Source organism: Lytechinus variegatus, chromosome 4, assembly GCF_018143015.1.
Source record: "Lytechinus variegatus isolate NC3 chromosome 4, Lvar_3.0, whole genome shotgun sequence".
NCBI classification, from domain to species: domain Eukaryota; kingdom Metazoa; phylum Echinodermata; class Echinoidea; order Temnopleuroida; family Toxopneustidae; genus Lytechinus; species Lytechinus variegatus.
This window is the reverse complement of record NC_054743.1, coordinates 46,930,989-46,952,791: the sequence shown is the minus strand read 5'-3', so window position 1 is coordinate 46,952,791 and position 21,803 is coordinate 46,930,989. Positions and strand designations below refer to the sequence as shown.

The 21,803-nt window shown below is 36.6% G+C and overlaps 1 protein-coding gene across 1 annotated transcript in view; it reads right to left on the bottom strand.

Annotated features, from left to right (window-relative positions):
* Positions 1 to 7,721: 7,721 nt before the first annotated feature.
* LOC121414186 (intersectin-1-like) overlaps positions 7,722 to 21,803 on the bottom strand; it is a 60,991-nt gene continuing 46,909 nt past the window's right edge. Inside the window, exons 31-43 of the mRNA XM_041607260.1 lie at positions 20,615 to 20,736; positions 19,978 to 20,084; positions 19,435 to 19,510; positions 18,264 to 18,371; positions 16,591 to 16,689; positions 15,608 to 15,775; positions 13,722 to 13,793; positions 12,496 to 12,633; positions 11,881 to 12,002; positions 10,928 to 11,010; positions 9,522 to 9,608; positions 8,457 to 8,630; positions 7,722 to 8,029 (exon numbers count right to left, since the gene is read on the bottom strand). Coding sequence (XP_041463194.1) covers positions 7,881 to 8,029; positions 8,457 to 8,630; positions 9,522 to 9,608; positions 10,928 to 11,010; positions 11,881 to 12,002; positions 12,496 to 12,633; positions 13,722 to 13,793; positions 15,608 to 15,775; positions 16,591 to 16,689; positions 18,264 to 18,371; positions 19,435 to 19,510; positions 19,978 to 20,084; positions 20,615 to 20,736 — 1,505 coding nt within the window. The 3' untranslated portion in view covers positions 7,722 to 7,880. The remainder of the gene's footprint in view (positions 8,030 to 8,456; positions 8,631 to 9,521; positions 9,609 to 10,927; positions 11,011 to 11,880; positions 12,003 to 12,495; positions 12,634 to 13,721; positions 13,794 to 15,607; positions 15,776 to 16,590; positions 16,690 to 18,263; positions 18,372 to 19,434; positions 19,511 to 19,977; positions 20,085 to 20,614; positions 20,737 to 21,803) is intronic.

The following is a 21,803-nucleotide window of genomic DNA, read 5'->3' as shown; positions in this document are numbered from 1 at the left end:
ATCAGTTTTTCCGTTTGGAATAACAAAGAATCCTCGAAAAATAGAAAAACTCGCATTAATATATCATGAACGAAATGCAATTAAATGTTGGAAATAAATGGCGCGTACCGCACATCGGCCCTAAAAACAACCTGCTGGTTGCCATGGCGCTCGGTGAAATGGAGGCGCGTCATCAATGGATAAAAAGTTGCGCGCATTGTGACGCAATAAGTTATATCTTGATCAAGTCTGGGAATTAAATTCGTGAAAAGTTTCGCGGGTAAGCCCATGACGCAATTTCATCGTCCGCGTTAGCAAACTATTTGGGGCTAATTTTTTTAAATGAATAAAACTGGTATTACTATTTTTTTTTACTCATTCTCTCGTTGTTCTTCTTTATCATCATCATCCTCCTTCTCCGATTGGTTGTGCATAGTCAATTTGTAGGTGATGCTTCGTATTTTTCCGATGGAAATTTTTTTTGTCTAATTAAAAACCTGAATTGAAACATACATCACCGTGCATCAAAATTCTAAAGCCAACATATCCACCCACATTGGAAAAAAAAAAACCGGCGTCCACTTTTTCCTCCTGTAGGCCTACTTTATTTCAATATTTGTTCATGTAACTTTCACAACTTTGCTAGTAATATTCACAAAATTGATCAAATGTTGAAACTAGAGAAATTAAGGTACAAAGACAGACACAAGATATACACAAAGAAATGGAATGAAGGACCTAGAAGAGAACATCTCAAAAATTATGAATACGTCTTTCTGTTTTCCCCCAACAAAAATGAAAAAAAGAGATAAAAATAAATAAACAACATTCTAATCGACCGACAATTTCAACATCTATTTCTAAACGGATTCAATTGGAACGCTTTTGTAAATTGCTTATCGAGTGATATTTTGAGCATGGTTTGTGTTCGTTGAGAGGGACGATCGAATGGAGAGGGGACGGAGGTTAATTCATGGAAAAAAGAAAAATAGCACAAATGGCCACAAAAAGAGCAGTATTAGGTCAAGTATCTCTACATGTATTCCATGGATATATTTGCCGACCTCTAAACCCTATCGTGTATAGACGTTATTTGCCGATATGCTCTGAATGTGGAGTAAATTAATTTGTATAGTAACATCAATATTAAAGGAAAAATATGAATAAAAATAATCTCAAAGAAAAGATTGTAGGCTCAAATAATTAGTTTGAAAAATTCATACTTTATTAATAATAAGTTTTGAATCATTGGATTCACCATTCTTATTGTACACAGATACAATTTACAGAAACAAGTTAGAATTTTATTTTATCACGAGGGACTGAATTCACTACTTAGATGCATTTTTGGCAATATAATATATTCAACTTGATTTCATCTAATATTCATAGAAGACAGTGAAATACATGTAATAATGTTTCTTCCATCTTAATATAATATACTTTATACCCATGGCCATACAATTGGGGTATCACAGTTAAAAAAAACTATTATGTTTTTATCATCTAGCATAGTTTAATTTCAGCAGTTGCTTGTCTTTTTGTAATCTTTGACAATGGAACCAGTAAGCTTTGTTGACTTTCTAACCTTTAGCAAGAGATTGGGTTATCTGAACTGAGAGTTATGTGCTTTAGATTGCTGGGTTAAATAAATAAAATAATACTACAAGTAGCTGATATTCTAACATAAAAACAAACTCCCCAACTCCCCCCCCAAAAAAAAAACAAGTTTACTGAACTCACTTGTTCTGTGACGTGTAGGAATCAGCTACATGTATATATGTTGAAAAGTAGAGGAACGATTTTTATACCAAAATAGAATAATTACTGGTTGCTAAAAAGGTGAGAAACAAAATTTTCAATTTACATATTTCAATTGCATTTTCAGAGCACATCTTTTAGACCACATCTGTATCATGAATTGATTTTTCATTTAACCTGACAAAGAATTCAAATTTGAAAATGAATGATTTTACATTTACCAAAGTGGAATTCAATAGTTAAAAAGACAATAGGTAGAATAAAATAGACCACAAATATTTGTGTAGAAAAACACTACTTGTCAAACGATTATGGAAACACAAGCTTACCTTGTTTCTCGTTCTGAGACAATGGCGATATAGCCCAAGCTATAATAAAGCAATAATGACACTAACATGACTTTTATATTCATAACAACATTTCATATACACTAAATGAAAATGCAGACTAAATAAAATCAAACTATTCTACATGCAACGTATCAAATGTTTGATCTTAAGTAGCATCACATCAATTTAAGATATATTTCTATAGGCAAGGGGAGTAAGTGTATTAATTAAATGAATAATATAAAGTATTTTCTATTAAATAGAATACTAGTTAATACAAACATTGCAAACATACATATTGCTCAATAGGCCTCTTAGAGTGAAAAAAATGTATCAAATACATGAACTATTAATGGGTGGATGAACACATATATTTATACTATTGTGCACTATATTAATCATATTCAACATCTATCACAATATCAATACTACCTGTAGGAGAAAAAAGTAGAATAAAAACAGATTTTTAGTAATAATTCAAAACTAATGGGGCCTTGGCTTGCAAGAAAATGAATATAATGAAAAACTATGAGTTTCCCAAATCAGTCTTATGTCGTGAAAAAATAAAAAAATGGAATTGATTGGCTCATCAGCTTCTTGGTAAAAAAGAAATAATAAAGAGAGAGAGAGAGAGCAGTAATTTAAACATAGGCCAGTGTTTTGAAGTCAGGATTAACTGCAGCCTGACTCTGTGATAAAATCATGGGAGCCAAAGACCAGAAAATTCTGTTTACATTGTATATTTCGTATGCTTACTATTTTGTTTGCATTTTGCTTTCATAATGAGAAATATTACTCGAGTTATCATTCCCAGCTGCTATGAATGATTTGAGTGTCATGTGAATTAATAAAGCGAATAAAAGGGTTTTGAGCCCCGATTGGCTATCCATAGTTAAACCACAAGTTTAAACCACGGTTCAATTAAAACCCGAGTTCAGAATACGGGCCTATGTATCTAGACATTATGTATTATCATGTTTAAGTGCTTCAGAGGTCATTATTGTTAAAGATCTTCAGAATGAGATTAAAACTTTGTATGATAATAATTACCAATAACCCATATTGTGAAGTCTTGTTTAAAATAGGCCATGGTCTAACTCTGTGCTATAATTATGAGAAGCCAAAATGATCAAAATTTAGTTACCATTGCATATAGAGGTTTTGCAATGTGCTATTTCATCATGTAATAATGGGGGGAAAAGGTCAATTATTATTCCCAGACGATTGTGCAAGATCTAACTGACAGATGAGCTGCTGTATGAGATTGGCTATCCACAGTTCAACCACAACTTAAAGGTAAATGCTAGTTTTGGTAACGATATCAAAATGAGTTCGTACAGAATCCAATGAAATGACCACCAAAGTGTCTGTTTGTATTAATAAAAAGCATGTGCAAAAGGATTCTGGAAGAAACTGTGTAATTGCTGAGAAATCAGCAAATAAGCGCAGGATTCGGGAAGAGCGTCGGGCCCGACGCTCTAAGCAATAATTATACATTGTCCCACGTGCGCTTATCTGTGTTGGGGATCTTCGGTGTGAACATCTTTCAGCGTAGATTTCAAGATTTCACAAAGTTCAGTTAATGTAACTGTACCAGATCTAGATCCTTGATGATATACTGACAATTATGCCTTGTTTTACAGACTTTCTCATGAAATCAGTGTTTACTGCAATTACTGGAATTTCTCTTTAAGACCACAGTTTACATTAATCAGAGTTCAAAATACAAGCCCATGCATTTGGGACCAGCTTAACACCTGGGTAGAGATTGGCCAAACTAGGTGAATACCATGCAAAAACGACAGTAAAGTGCATTGTTAGAACTGAACCATGAACTTTTGACCCCTGGGGATGTTTCACATTGATTTAAGTATGACTTAAGTCGCACTTCAATGGCGATGCGTACATGATATGTAAGTAAGCAAGTGCGTAGTGATATACTGCAATATCTAATAGTGCTCGACTGTATAGGAGCTGAGTATAAATAATTTATTGGTTGAATGCTGAACTTAAGCTGGTCGTACAGACTGTTTCACCCGAAGGATCAACAGCGACTGGTAGCATGAAGAACACAATTTTTTGAGACAGAAGTATATACAGAGCATGTATATACGACCAGCTAGCATCCAACCAATAAATTATTTACAAGATATGTAACGCGTAATCGTATTGATATGCATTAGTGCGCGTCCTCAAGACAAGATGTGACCAATGCGGGCAAGCCGTTCATACCGTACGCAACTTGGTATTTAAGTGCAACTCTAAATCACACTTAAATCTTTGTGAAACACCCCCAGGTCAAGAATCAGAGTCTAAATGCCAGTTTCATAAAATTCATAAAATGTACAATAACAGTTACAAGCTACTGAAATCATTCAATCTGATTGGCTGATAGTGAACTTGCTATAGAAATTGTGCTTCTGTTACTATCACAGGTCTGTGTGAAACGGGACCGAGGAACTTGACCGATGATCACTTACATTTCTCAATACACATACAGCTTAATCATTCTGGAGGGACTATATCATGAATTCATAACTATCGATTCGTATTGATGAGTGTACTCTGCATCAAACCTTACCTTGCAATTAAAAAGGACAGGGAAGCTAGATTGATAACAAACCTTCTGCTTCATGGACATACTAAGGAGTTCTACAGTTAGCACTACTGCGGCCTATTTTAGCCTATACTATTATAACTCTATAATTTGTCTATGTGTATTTCACTAATTGTATAAATAAACCACTATAAATATCATGATTGGAAACTAATGGAATGTATCAGTGTAAGTACGCATGATTAAAAAAATAAAACACAAATCACGCATCTGAAATACAGATCTTATATTTGCTCAGGACTGTAACGTTTCATATTGCAGTGAATCAAGTCAACACAACTGCAGGGGTATTTAATCACTTCCTGAAGATGGACCAAATGGAGTGTCGCACAATGCGTTCACAGCTTGTTCACAGTGTGTTCATAGTGTGTTCACAGTGTGTTCAGTGTGTTCATAGTGTGTTCATAGTGTGTTCACAGTGTGTTCATAGTGTGTTCATAGTGTGTTCATAGTGTGTTCATAGTGTGTTCACAGTGTGTTCATAGTGTGTTCATAGTGTGTTCATAGTGTGTTCACAGTGTGTTCATAGTGTGTTCACAGTGTGTTCACAGTGTGTTCATAGTGTGTTCATAGTGTGTTCACAGTGTGTTCATAGTGTGTTCAGTGTGTTCACAGTGTGTTCATAGTGTGTTCACAGTGTGTTCATAGTGTGTTTACAGTGTGTTCATAGTGTGTTCATAGGGTGCTCACTGTGTGTTAACCATGTGTTTGCAGTGTGTTCAGAGTATGTTCTCAGGCTTCGATCCCACGCTGCAACACCCATGCCCGTGGACATCAGCAATAAAAATGCTACACGCATTCTTGGTAACTAGGTGTTGTTAAAAGAAAATAAGTGTGTAATCAGCGTGTTCATCTTGTTTTAAGTGTATTCTGAATATGTTCAGTTTGTTCTCAGCTTGTTCACATTTTGAACACACTTTTTTCAGAGTGTGTTCACAGTGTGCTCACACTGTATTCTGAGTGTTTTCACAGTGCCAACAGTGTATTCTGAGTGTATTCAGTGTATTCTCAGAGTTCTTATAGTGTATTCTGAGCATGTTCACAGTGTAATCAGTGTATCAACAGTGTATTCTAAGTGTGTTCACTGTGAGCTCACAGTGTATTCTGAGTGTTTTCACAGTGTGTGCTCAGTGTACTTGGTGTGTACAGTTTATTCTCAGTGTGCTCACAGTGTATTGTGCGTGTATTCACAATGTATTCTCAGTGTGTCAACAGTGTATTTTGAGTGTGTCCACTGTTTGCTCAGTGCCTTCACAGTGTGTTCTAAGTGTAGACAGTGTACTCTGAGTATGCTCACAGTGTGTTCACCGTTTACACACGGTAAACACACGAGGTGCCGTTGCCGAGTGGTCTAAGGCACCTGACTATGCTTGGAAAGTCCAGGGTTCGATCCCCAGCCGCGACACCTACGCCCGTGGGCAAGGCATTTAATCGGCAATGCTATTTTATCCTGCATTCAAATAAATAAAAATGCTATATGCATTCTAGGTAAATAGGAGTGCACTTGCTTGAAAAAAAATCAGCGTGTTCTCAGCATGTTCACCGTGTGTTAACAGTGTATTCTGAGTATGTTCACAGTGTGTTATCAGTGTGCTCACCGTGTGCTCACAGTGTGATCTCAGCATGTTCACTGTGTTGTCACAGTGTGTTCAGTGTTTTCAGTGTGTTCATAGTGTGTTCACCATGTGTTCAGTGTATTCACAGTGTGTTTAGCATGTTCACAGTGTATTAACATTGTATTCCGAGTGTGTTCACGGTGTTTCCAGTTTATTTGGAGTGTCTTCACAGTGTGTTCTCAGTGTGTTAACAGTGCATTGTGAGTGTGTTCACAGTGTATTCGGACTGTGCTCTCAGTCTTTTTTGGGATTACAGTGTAATCAGAGTGTGTTCACTGTGTGTCCACGGTGTGTCACACAATGTGTTTGTGGTTTGTCACTGTGGATTCTGTGGCACACCCAACTGCATAAAACAAGCAGTAGCTCCTCTACTCAGGCACATACATTTTTTAATAACCGTCTCACAGAAGCGTCACAAATCTTGAGCGGTCTAATCAGACCAGAAAATTCAAATTGGGTTATTCACCTTTTCTGCATTTACGCTAGCTAGGTTATATTTCAGATGAGAGATTTGCATTATTAATAATAAACACACAGTAACAAAACAAAATACAAATGAAAAGCACCCTGGTGTATATATTATGTATGACAAATTAATTTAGGTTGAGATGTTCATGAAAATTATTTTTTGAATGAGCACTTAGCCTACTTAATAATGTTGCCAGGCTTATGAATGACAATGGGCACAGTTGAAATATTTTAAGAAGAATGGACTTCTCAAACACTTTATACCTTTTTTAACGCTAAGGTTGTAAAAAGCAGATGGGCTAGTACAGTCTCACTGACATTACATGTAAGGTACTTTCACAATATTGTGTCAACAGAAGTTACATTGTAAGTAAGTAAAATAATATGTGTCTCATAATTGATATCGTTTTACAAGTTAAAGAACTATGGTGGTGGAGAAAAAAAGTGTATCTCGTATCCCTTACTTATCGTAATGGTCTGTGTAATTGGTATGTTATCCATTACCTTATTTTGGCAAATTTTCTGACCAGAGATACACATAAAATTGGTTTGAAAACTTTAATCTCATTAAAAAGTTTAATATTACAAATATACAGAGCAAATATTCATATACTGTATTTTTATGTACAAGTTAAGGCCATTCTAAGATAGCACATTACAATTTATTGTTCCAACCACCTTTTGGCTTGTAGCTTTTTTCCCATGGACAATTAGTTTCATATTAAAAACATTTTTTACAGTACACCTGTGCTCAGTGGCCCACTTTTATTTATTTATTTATTCTTTTTTTTTTAAATGCTCCTTATACATGAATGAAATCCCTGGCCTTAAATGAATCACCTCATTCTTACACATTCAGTTGTTCCTTTGAATCACCCAAACATATCCTGATGGAAATTTGAATCATATGAGTCACAAATTTCATGAATTGCATTGCCAAGTTAAATCTAATGAGTATATGGGAAAGAGGAGCCCTTTTCTTGTTTATTTTTCAATTAAGGACAAACAAAGTGCAAAATTACAACAAAGACATCAGTCAAGCATACAGACAGATCATCTGGCCTCTGCTATTTGGAAAACACCGGCATCATCCCTTGCTGCTTTCAAAGGTCATGACTGGTCGAAAAGGTGAAGGGTCAGTTTGACCTTGACCTCACCAGTGGACACTTCATGGAGTAAGAGTCTCTTGGTCATCGGTCCCCTTCCCTGAGTCTCTTTTAGGATGTCAGCAACCCTCACTTCAGTCCTTCCCAGGAAATCTGATAAAAAGAGAGGGAAAAACAGGACAGCCAATTGGAAATGTGATTCCAATGCTTTTTCTTTTTCTTAGGCCATATAGACATAAAATCAAACTTCTAATTCTATTACTCGAGTACATGACTTGCTGTTGACTTATAAGTTCACCCATTCTCAAGAGAAGATACCCTTGCCTCTCTCTCTCCCTCTCCCCGTTTTTTTCAGGGCTTGTTTCAAGAAAGAGTTAACCACAGTCTCAAATGCTTCTAATCTCCTTGCCAATCAATATTGAAGCCCTCTTTCATTTTCATATCACATTCATTTTCTTTTGACGTATTCATATATTAAAACTACATTGGCAGCATTACATCCATGTCTAATAAGTATCACCATGAAAAGAAGAAGTCTCTATCATAGACAGTGATACAGAGGATATCTTGCTAAGCTTACCATTGGGAGAGAAGAAGTCCCTATCATAAACGGTGATACAAAGGACATCTTGCTCCAAGTCTCGGACAATGAACTGCATGGAGGAATCCCAGATCGGGTTCAGGTTATCGGGTACTACCTTGGTCTTGTGCTCCTGTGACCCCATGCTGACCTCGCAGTATGGGTCAGAGCGACCTGGAGAATTTTGAAAAAAAGGTACATACATTCAAAAAGTTTTTCATCCATTTTAGATCACTATCAGTGTTGAGAATAGTCGAGTTTCGGTGATCCCATGCCAAGCTGGCAAAGTGAGTAAGAACAACCTTTCTAATTGAATTCACATCTACAGTTAAAAAAGAACAAAAACACATACAATATAGGGGAAATAGGAAATTAAATACATGAAAGATCAATATAATGACAAGAGGAAGGGGTAAAACGTATATGCAGTGAATGTTAGATTTTGATGGCCAATAATAATAATAATAGCCAATTTTATAAAGCGCTTTTCCTAGAATGGCCAAAGCGTGTTACAGCATATTATTACCCCAGTCATTGGATTCGTTTCAATCAAGCACGAAAAGTGCACAATTTCCACTCCCTGTGGAGCATTCCTTGCATTCATCGCAGCCACATTATGGCGCTGGCAAAATCAAACATACAATATCTTTCGCATCCTACCTGGTACCCATTTAGCACCTGGGTCGAGAGTGGCAAAGTGTGGATTAACGCCTTGCCAACGGACGCTAGACCGCGGTGGGATTTGAACACACGACCCTCTGTTTACAAGGCGAGAGTCAGAACCACTACACCACGGCTCTTCCACAACCAATTGATGCCATTCCCACTAGGCTCTGACCCCGTGCAAAATATGGTTCTGAAATTCCAATTATTGAATAATAAAAGTTGCTTTAGATTTGTGTGATTCTATGCCGAACTTGCAATATGGATCAGTGCGACTTGAAGAAGAGAATGAATAATAGTCGCATAAACAGACAGCTTTTCGATATGCACTCATTAAAAAAAAAAACATGTGAACAGGGGTCAACCATAAGAGATGGTACACAAATGTGGATGTGTTCATACCTGTGAGTGAATTGGATGGTTTTAAATCGTATCCCTCGATGATGACTGCCATAAGACGTCCTACACCTTTGCTTCTCTGAGACCGAGCTGTGGGGTTTAAAATATCTTCATACATGAATACTGCATGCATCATAGTCAAATGCAGAGTTTATGTGAAATTCAAATGCTGTTGAGTCCTCTTATTAAAGGTCAAGTCCATCCCAGAACAATGTTGATTTTAATAAATAGAAAAAAATCAATTAGGCAAAAGGCTGAAAATTTCGTCGCACGCACCACGAACCGTCCTCTCTGCGCACTTCGATGCGCGATAGCACACTGTATCTATTCCACGAACCGTCCTCTCTGTTATGATGCCCACTGTGGCGTAAATAATAGATTTCAAGAAAATATAAAAATACGGGTTGAAACCTTAGAACCTGAACTTTTGAATGAAGACACCGGTAAACAATTGGCTCTCCTTGTAGGTGCACTTATTGCTGGTTTTAAAAAGGCTGTCTTTAAATGCATTTTCTGCGAAACTAACTTTCACATCGAAGTGCGCAGAGAGGACGGTTTGTGGTGCGTGCGACGATTTGATCAAAATCGGATGTAAAATAAGGAAGTTATGGCATTTTAAAGTTTCGCTCATCTTTTACAAAAAATTATATGCACAACTTAGTGACATGAAAATGGGACAGTCAATGATGTCACTCAATCACTATTTCTTTTGTTTTTTTATTGTTTGAATTACTGTATACAAAATTTTTATTTTTTACAGATTTGACAACAAGGGCCAACTTGACTGACCCACGTAGTATTAAAATAATGTTAATTCCACATGTTCAAGGAGGAATTAATCTTTGTTTCACATGACAAAGAAAATTATAATATTCAGTACCTTATACAATAAAATACAAAAGAAATAGTGAGTAGATGATGTCATCAGTCTCCTCATTTGCATACCGACAAGGATGTGCATACAACTGTTTTATGAAATTAAGCGAAACTTTAAAATATCATAACTTTCCTATTTTACATCCAATTTTGATGAAATTTTCAGTGCTATGCTCGTTGGATTTTTCTCTTGTTATTCAAATCAACTTTTTGTTAGGGCGGACTTGACCTTCAAGTGTCACTGTGCTTCTTCATCACTCTTTGTCAAAGGAAAATTTGGTTTATAAAGGGTTCATCTGATCATATACACTTTGGAATTAAGATAAGAGTGTTACATACAAAATGGTATACATGTAGGTATAGCCTAAGGAAATTTAGAAGAAAACAGGCTATGTGACAATCAGACTCAGTGGTAAGTTGACAGAATGGTTGTAGACAAACTATCTTGAAAGATACCAAACTGAGTGCACATTGAGAACGAAATGATGATGCACCAAGGATTCTACAGATTTTTGATGGATGAAATCTCTCACCTCTCTGCAGCTTCTCCCGTTTCTTCTTCTCTGTTTCAATGTAGTGTTTGGAAGCCTTTTCTATCTTGTCCTTCCAACGATTCCTGTACAAAGATAAATACATAAAGGTTTGAAGAACTGAAGGAAGTACATCTATGGTAATTCACTTACCGGCTATTTGAGATGCCAAAAAATCCAGTACCACTTACAGATTTGAAAAACCAACTTCCCATCACTTGAAAGCAAAATGATCTGAAGGTTACAATTCATCACATCTGAACAGATTTGCTTGATAGAAAATCATCAGATATCATTTGCAGCCCAACCACCCAAATTGATCATACACCAAACCCCAAATGCGGTCAAGATTGTACATGTACATTGCACTTCAACATTTATGATATGAGTTTCTCCTTTTGTAAGTGATAGTTGGGGGGAGGGGGGTTGGTGCAAACTAAATCCTCCTTGGGATTAATAACCCTTTTGTGGGGCTTTTTTATGGGGGGAGCTTTCCAAATAAATCTGAGAGGCAAAATTTGTCCTTCATATTGGCTGGTTGGAAAATTCTTACAATTGGTGCGCAACCCCATTTTGAAAATAAAATGTAATAAAATTCAATGCAAATATTGAGACATGGAACATCGAACTGTGTAAAGTTCTAAAGCATTGTACAAATACGTATGTTCAAATCTGTGACTATACTACCATCCTTATAAGAATAAAGGCAAAATTCAATATCTAGTCGTAATGACATCTTGCATGATTATAGCTATGATTTGGAACCAATATGGGCTCTACTTCAAAATAAAGGTTTGTAATCATACAAAATTGTTACAGCAGTATTCTTACTTATTCTTAATTTGAAACTAAAAAAATATATACTTTTCATCCACATTTTTAGAAAATGATCGAGATGCGATTTGTTCCAAAATTGGATCGTGGACCAGTTTTAATGGGTGCAGTGGTCTTGATACCTGTCATTGTTGCTTTCTCCTCTCAGTGCATAGACCTTGTCTATGTGATTTATGTGAAAGATGAAATCATCCGCTGCCGCATCAGTGGGAATCTTTAGCTCCACTTCGTTCAGGAACAGGGGCTGGGAGGAAAGGAAAAGAAAAAAAATATTAAAGATAAATGCCGGTTTGGGTTTAACAATTCTAAAATGAGTTCGTACAGAATCCAATGAGAGGACTGTCCAAGAGTCTGCATGTAGTAAATAGTATGTGCCATAGGTTTCTGGAAGAAATTGGATAATTGCTAAGAAATAAGCAAAGTAAGCACCATCAAATTGTGGGGTCTTTTTCCAATCAATAATACACTGTCCCACATGTTTATATCTGTGTTGGCAATATTCAGTGTGACCATTTTGAGCTAAATTTTCAAGATTATCACAGAGTTCAGTTTATTTGACTGTACAGTGGCCCTGTGGCATAAAAGTTACTACTATCATGTTAACTTTGCCATACATTGGTAACTAACTACCATGGTAATGCTGATCAACAGCCATTCAAAATCAAGGATTCTATACAAGCTACCATTGCATGGAAAAGTTACCATAGTATCTTTTTTTCAGTCAAATATAAACTTACATGCTTGTACATTTTGTATTCCACCACATTCTTGTTATCTGATGTTGTGAAAGGCATCGGGAGACCGGACTTGACAGGTTGAGTGAAGAGTAAGAAGTCATTGAAGAGAAAGACATACAGCTCCTTGTTACTCTTGGCCTGGCAAAGGAGAGGGAAAGGGGAGAAGTGGAGAGGGGGAGTGAATGAATCTCTGTCACTTTTAAAATCCATGAAGGGAAATTAATGTGGCTGGGCTGCACAAGAAATTACAAATAATAATAATAATAATAAACAGTTCTTGTATAGCGCATATCACAATTATGAATAATGTCTCTATGCGCTTCCAAAGGACTTGGATATTATTACCCCAGCTGTAGCTTGGCTGCCGTAATTACTATCGATTACAGCGCACACGCATTTCAAGGAATAAATTCCTGCCAGGTACCCATTCACCTCACCTGGGTTGAGTGCAGCACAATGTGGATAAATTTCTTGCTGATGAAAATTACGCCATGGCTGGGATTCGAACCCACAACCCCCTGTTTCAAAGTCCGGAGACTAATCCACTGGGCCACAACGCTCCACAAAGATTCAGAATGTGTATCAGGCTAATGCTGCTTTCAGTAACTCCTGATTAATTGGTCCGTACCAGGCCCACACCAAGAAAGTCCGCACCACACAATGAAAATTGCGTTCAGTAACTATAGCAGAGCTTCGCTACTTTTACGATCACCCGTTTTAAACCTTGAGCACATGGGGGATAACTGTCAATGTAGCTGAACATGCCATGTACAGAGCGGAAGTGCTCCATTTTGTACCTTTGTCCGTGCGAAAATTTTGTGGCCAGGGCCTGCTATTGTTCATAAACTCTTTGGCTGGCGCCTGGTACAGGCCTGGTGCTGATAAAAGCAGCACCAAAATAGCCCAACCTGAGCATGGGCTTCTTTAGCCCGCGCTATTCATAAACTCAAAATTTTACGACTGAGCCCGGGCCTGGTCCGGACAAGTGAGTGAAAGGGGTATACAGTAAGAGATCTTTTTGTTTAAAAATAAATACCAGATGGAGTAAAGACTTAAACCACAACTTCAAAGCAGAGTATGAATTATTACCAGTTCAGAACACTGGCCGATGTGTTCAACAACTTCAGTTTATATTTTAACAAAACTTAACTTCATCACTCTGTTATTTTTTTCTAATCAACTACGATTTATCGATTATTCATCAATTCATCAAGTTTTATCGTTACCTTATTGAGTCTTCCTGAGTGGAGATATTTCCTTGGACCTAGGCAATTAGTCAGTGAGTTGAAAATCAATTCCTAGAAAGAATAAAATACAATTAAACAATTAACAAATTATATTGATAAGCCTGTAATTTCAATAGGTAAATCATTAAGTAAATAAATCTTAATTCTTCTCATATTCCTCCTAGAGCATATAGCCGTATCTCAATTCAACTCTCTATTACCTTTATTATACAAATTAAACATATCAAATCAATCGCACAAACATTTTACCTTTGAAACAGGTCTAACATGCCCAAGGCACAGCCGAGAGCATTTGGATTGTTTCACAGGTGTCAAGTGTACATAGAGATGAGGTCCTTGTTCCAGTATTTAATAAATCATCTTCATCTTAGCACCATGTCCAGTCAATACAACTAGTCAATAGTACCAGTCATAGCAAGGCAAGTCGTAGTAAGGGCAATACATGTCCTTTCGGCCCTAGGCAAGTCAATATTGCTATTATTAACCAAATCAGACATCTAGAGCTAAAATCATGAAAATTTAGATATTATGTTACACCAAGGTTTTTACCTGACTGCTAAGAAAGCACAAAATGTCTGTGAGCAAGCAACGAGGGGACCAATGGCTTTAGGTCCTGACCAAGGGACCTAGTAATGAGGATAAATGCCTTACCAAAGGGCACTAGCGCACCACTTGGGAATCGAACCCCTAAATTATACAGTTTCAGAATGGGAATCTATGTTGAGCAGACTGGGCATCTGAACTTTACCATTGTAACGTAATTGACATGACGCATCCCTGGCCTTGGGATGCAGTATCCAGCGCGTTGTCTCACTTGACATACAGCACTGCGTGGTTCAAGGGCGTGTACAAAAACTTGCATCATACCAGGATGCTAACTCTGCCTTATTGCCCGCTACATTTCCATGCATTTTCTCATAGACTTTCCTGAGCGGGCAATAAATTTGTCAGTGGTTAAACAAATGGAAACTTATTGACCGACCACTTGATCCAAGTCTTAAGCAGGCAATAATGTATTAAAGTTGCCCTGCTCAGATGTCTGATACGATTAATAATGAAAAAAAGTTGACTGGTCATGTGATAGATTCCAGCCAATCATTTGATTAGGATCTGTATCCCCATTTTATGATATAGATATATGGACTGCTATGAAAGGCATGGTTGTTTGTAGCGGCTCAAGGGGACGCAACGTGGCTATGCCCGAGGGCATGGTCTGGCCATAGCGATACCCATGAGCCAAAAGAAACGACCATGTCTTGAATATAAAAGCAGTCCATATATATTCTATGAACTTTTTTACCAATCAGAGGAACAAATTATTTGACATTTTTAAAGACAGCTTTATAAAGCAGAATAACACTTCACCACATATAATTTATAATGCCATTTGTAGGGCGCTTTATACAGGTGTTTCAAACCTCAACATATTGGCTAGATAGATATGTTTAGATATCTATATTATCAAAATAAATTATTTTTAAAGTTGAGGCCTACTGTTTTTTACTGCCTGTTATGGGTCTTGGGGGCCATTTCATAAAGCTGTTTGTATTAAGATAAGAGTCACTTTAAGAATGACCGGTGATCCATTCTTGTGCTAAATGATATTCACCAGTGACAAACTATCCAACATACGGCAATGTTCATCAATGTTCATTGATGATTATTAGCGTGTAAGAAAGGATCACCAATCGTTCCTAAAGTCGCTTTAACTTATGAACAGCTTTATGAAACACCCACCCGTTTCATAAAGATTTATTATAAAAACAAATGCACAGTTTATATTACAAATGAGATTGCAGGATTTCGGTAATTTGTTGCTATAACAAGTCTGATGAAACGGGCCCGCCCATGATTTCTGACCTCACCTCTGCTAGTCCAGCGCAGTCCACGTGATTTTGGAGCCACTCCAGTTTGTCCGAGTTCTCTTTCTCTCTAACCCCTTCGTTGACCTGCTGACACAGTTCCTCTGCCTTCTCACACGCAGTTTTGATGTTGGCGTAGTCGGCATGGGTTTCAGGTGTGTATTTCAGAATCTATATGACAGATCAGGAAACATTTCATTAAAAATTTCAGCGATTTTCAAGCTACTGAAATTATTGCATTTGGTTGGCTCAGAACAAGTTAATCAGTGAAAAATCACTGATTATTTGCTCTGTGACATGCCTCATCTAGTGGTAAAATAACCCGCATGTACTACCTTCAAAAATCAATAAAAGTAACAGAAAGTGATGTGTCAGCTGATTACTATGAAAATATTTGGATTTTTGTTTTACAATTGCATGGGCAATGTTTTATGTAAAAGAAAAGAATCTTTAAAAATAATGACAGTAGACCCTTATGCCCATGTATACTCTACTACACTTTGTAATGCATAATTCAGTACTTAAAATAGTCTGAGAGTGGGTCTTTAACATGTAGACTACTGAATTAAAGGACAAGTCCACCCCAACGAAAACTTGATTTGAATAAAAAGAGAAAAATTCAACAAGCATAATACAAAAGAAATAGTGAGTGACATCGACTCTCTCATTTGGATGTAACTGGCTCGTTCATATAACTATTTTGTTGAAAATAAGCGAAACTTTGAAATGTCATAACTTTCTTATTTTACATCCGATTTTGATGAAATTTTCAGCATTGTGCTTGTCTGATTTTTCTCTATTGATTCAAATCAACATTTTTCTGAGGTGGACTTGACCTTTAATATGTACTTCTCATGGGCTTCTACACAGGGACCTCCAGTCTCCACTAGGCATTAAAGTTAACCTGTGGACTACTGAAATCATTGTTTCTCAAAGGGTTTGTACAACGATCACCTGGCCCCAGGAGGCAATAGGTTAAATCTCACCTTCTGTGTAAGAAGCGGATATCTCGTGATACGCTGCATGGGTTTGATCAGGTAACTGCTGACTGGCATACCTTTCGTTCGAGTGTCTGTGGCTAATTTCTGAAAGAAATAGTACATGACTTATTATCAATTATGAGTACATGAACGCCAATACTGATATTGTCCCTTGTCAGTCTGCATTTCTGTAGCTAGAATAAAAACCTCTGGCTATACCCCACACTCAAGGCAATAATCAATATTCCTTCTTTCTACTTCATTAATTTTTTCATTCACATAATGGTTTATTCAATAGACATGTATCGCAGTAAAAACTGAATTACACATGCTTTACAGGGCATCAATTAAAAAAAATGGTAAAAAAAATACAGAGACAATGAAAACTTATTCACATACATTTGCACAGTAAGTTATTGATAAAGATAAAAGAATAACAGGAGAATGCAGATGATAGAAAATCATTCATAATAATACTTTTAAAAACACAATAAAATGAATTCACAATGTCTAAGCATGTACATGTATACAAATCAAACGTTTAAGAATTTTCAAATGATTTCAGTTATGATTTGTAATATTTGTTAAGCACACGTACGATTGGGGAGGGCACTGTTTCTAAATCTGTTTGTCTTATATTTGAATTCTCTATATTTGTTAGCCCGATTCAGTGCATCCTCCATCCTCAATCCAACCCTCCGCCAATCCTACTCCACTCTCTTCTTTCAAGTCTTCTTCAGTCGTCTCCGCCTCCTAGAACCACCCACCTTTGATTCATAATTCTTTTTAAAACATGCCTGTCATCCCTCATCCATCGGCAGATGCCCATACCAAGATATCCCATTTGTCGTTAGCTACCGGTCCACAGCATCTTCTAAACCCAACAGGTGCTTTAAGTCCTCAGTATTCTTCTATCCACAACTTCACACCACACATTGCTCTCGTCATCGCTTTATCTATTCTATCTATCTATCTATCCTATCTATCTATTCTATCTATTCTATCTATCTATTCTATCTATCTATCTATTCTATCTATCTATTCTATCTATCTATTCTATCTATCTATCCTATCTATCTATTCTATCTATCTATCTATCTATCTATCTATCTATCTGATCTATCTGATCTATCTAATCTATCCTATCTATCTATCTATCTATCTGATCTATCTAATCTATCCTATCTATCTATCTATCTATCTAATCTATCTGATCTATCTGATCTATCTAATCTATCCTATCTATCTATCTATCTATCTTATTTTCGTTCAAATACCATGGCCAATATTCCAAACTTAGGTTTAAGCTGTGGTTGTTCTTTCACTCGGGTTAGCCAATTGAGACAGGTACATGTATCTTTTAAAGTACAGGTTCAATTTGTCGGCTCACTTGACACTCAAATAATTCATAACTAATGGAAGAAATAGCTGAAAAGGTTCTCTTTATCATTTTCACATGCAGAAAGAGCAAAGTAAAGGTGGGAATTTTTTGGGGGACATTTTAATTACAAATAATGAAATTTTGTCACAGACTTTGGCATAATGTTCAGAAATTGATAATCATGTTTCACCCTTCTTTCCTTTTTTTTGTTATCTTTTATTTATTTATTTTTTTTTTTGGGGGGGGGGCAGCAACCCCCAATTTGTATGCCACTGATGATTATGATCATCATCAATACCTTGACATGCTCTTTGAAGTCCGCATCACTTTCTATCTTCTTAGAAAGCACGCTGGATGCACTCAGCTGACAACTGCAAAAACGGATGTAGGGCGTCATGCGAGGAAGCTGCAGTGAGATGGGAAAAATCAGCAAAACAAGATTGAAAAAAATCAACAGAATTGTAGTCAACTGATAGCTTCCCTTCAAGGACAAGTCCACCCAAACAAAAGAGTTCATTTGAATAAAAAGAGAAAAATCAAACAAGCATAACACTGAAAGTTTCATCAAAATCGGATATGCTTAGTTTCACAAAAGTTATATTCATCTCCTGGTCGATGAAGGGACCTATGACGCCACCCACTCATTAATTTTGTATTTCATTACAGTGTACTGTTTATCGACTCTCTCATTTGAATATCACTGAGTTGAGCATAACTTTCTTGTTTTACATTCGATTTTTATATAATTTTCAGCGTTATACATGTACTTGATTTTTTTTCTATTGACTTGAACTTTTTTTTTGGTAGACTTGACCTTTAAAAAGCTCTAGGTATTTTTGTCTGATGTATAGGTTGCATTTCTGATTGAATCTTGTGACAGAAGCTCACCAAGATTTTTATACTGACTTGAGCAATTCTATAATTCCAATGCCCTATACATATATGTGTGGAATCATTTAGAAATTAATACCGTGTTTACACAGTGACACGGCTCGGGGGTTCGACACGCGAGCCGTGCTCAACACGGCAATTTTATGCTGTGTAAACGCGATCAGTGTGATCCGCGAGCCGTGTCGAACACGGCTTTTTTGATCCGCCAAAATCGTAGGTTTCAACCCGCGAGCCGAGTCAGACTCGGCAATTTTTTCGTGTGTAAACAGAAAGCCGTGTCGAACTCTCTTGACCAGGTCACTGCGCGCTTTCACTTTTGGCATTGTTGTTGTTCGCACGGACAAGATTCGATTCCGGCGGTGAATTTCCTGCGTTTAATTTGCGACGTCATAATTCTTCTTCCGTTCGAGATCCGCGAGCCGTGTTGAACTCGCCTTTTTATATGTACGTATAAACGCGATCTCTGATCCCTTCTTCGCAGTGTTCAACCCGGCTCGCGGATTCAACACCCGAGCCGAGTCAATGTGTAAACACGGTATATATGGGTTATTCCCCTGAACCCCTGATATTGTACTGACCTGTTCACACAAGATATCTCCTATCATATGGACGGGTTTGTCCTCACCACTCATCTTTTTCCTCACACGAAGGGCTCTGTAGGCATAGACAGGGAGAGGGATCATTGAAAAACAAGACCATTTTAATAACAAGAACATGACACAGAAATTAAAGGCAACTGTGGAAGGGAAACCACAACCCGTAATTTATCTATGAACTTGTTAAGTATAACGTCAAAAGGATGTTCAACTACTACATTATACAGTGTAAGTAAAAACAAAATATTATTAAGCTGAATGTAATTTCAATGGACATCGATTTATATTAATGATTCTAACATTATCGATTACTACAGATTTTGACTAACGCTTCATGTATATACATGTAAATCTTTTATTTTCTCAAAACATTTATGTAAATGAATATAAATTACTGTTTAAAATTTGAGGAGCAAATTAATATCAATTTTTATTTTTTATAAGTTAGGTATCTTAAATGGGTAAGAGGGAGGAAACAAGTAATAGAATGTAAAAGAACAGAAAGAGTAAGGACAAGTGTCATACTTGAGTAGCTTTGTATTGCACTGAATGAGTTCCTTCCAATTGACAAAGACTGCGGCCATCTCTTGAGGGGTCATAATCTGAGATTCTAGCATCGGTTTCTGGAACACCTGAGGTCAGTCAGAAGGGATAAAAAGATATGATATAGGGGAAGTGGTGTAAGACTTGAAAATTATCATTCTTGTTGGGGATTCACTTCTTACTTTCCTCTTTTCTTCTTATACAGTATTTCTTCCTTTCTCATTTTGTTACTTTCCCTCTTTCTCTCTTTTCTTTCATTCTTTATTCCCTTCTTCTTTTCTGTTTCTTTATTTCTTTCTCCTAATTCTCTCTTCCTGTTTTTTCTTCTTTAATTCTTCAATGGTAATGATAATATAAATACATAAGATCTATATGGTGACTTTTCCATTTTGATTAAATGATCAATGCACGAATAGAACAGAGCAAAAACAAAAAAGAAAACAGAAAAGGCTCATTACAAATGAGGAAAAATGTCTGTCTTCAATCCTAGTACCTGTTGATGAACAAATACACTATTCCTTCCTTTTTTTTTTTGTATTATCCTTCCTTCCGTCTCTCTTTCATTTTTTTTCTTCCTCCCTACCTTCAAACAACCTGACACTACATAACAAGAACATACCTCGACTGCAAGCTGCATATCATCTACATAGGCCTGCTCTGTCTGTATTAATTCATGTATTCTGCTTTGCCGATGCTGTTCCAATTCGCTCATGCTCTCCAATAGATGGACATCATGGGTCCCTGTCATTTACAAAAATATGATGATTGTGATCGTAATGATGATAATAATCATCATCACATTTATAATAATGATATTATGCGGCCTGAAAATCGCCATGCCCAAAAACATATGGCTAAAATTCCCCTTTAACCCATTGCCTAGTGAAAACTTTAGGTTCATTTCATCCTAAAATTGTAACTAGAGGTAATAAAACAAATAATGTGCAAATTTCAGTATGATACATCACAGGTAATGCAGCTCAATTAAAAGGTACGATTTGCAACAAGGAAGTGGTACGAGTGGGGCGAGTGCTTTCACATGACAATACAAATACTTGAGATGCCTGTATGGCAACTAACGTCACCAATCTAAACCTGTGCATTATTTGATTTATGACGGGTAGGCAATATGAACTGAACAACATCCAAATTTCCAGAGATCGCCCAGATGAATACCCCAAGCATAAGGGCAAGTAGGTAGCCACTACATTATAGGGTACACCTTTAATAATAAGCACATTCTAATCCTTGCGTAGTCTACTCATTAAAGAACCAGTATTTCATAGCTTGTCTAGCTTTTACGTGCCAGGGGTCAATTTATGTGATGCATCTGAATGCACATTTATTGCAGCCTTACTGCACAGAACTTATTAAGCATCAACTTGCGACTCGAAATGCATTCACTACCGGCTGCATTCAGACATTCATGTAGTGTATGCAGTATCAATTCAGTTGAATTCAATTCAATTTAGTTTACTCCACATCTCTTTAAAATAATCACAACCAACATGTATAATAAAGTAAGAATAACACATGAACCAAGTTTGTTTTTATAGTCAATATCATTGTTTTAATCAATAAATTTTACACATGATGGCTGAATTTATACATGCACACATTAGCAGGAAAATGGGATAAACATGGAGTATATATAATATATTGATATAATAATATTAATATTTTGCATGCAAGTCAATTAACCTGGTGAAGAATACACTCAGTCCATTAACATTGAGTTCACAAACATCGATTCGGGCAGCACCTTAATGAAATTTAATCAGCATCAAATATTCAAATAATTTCATCTT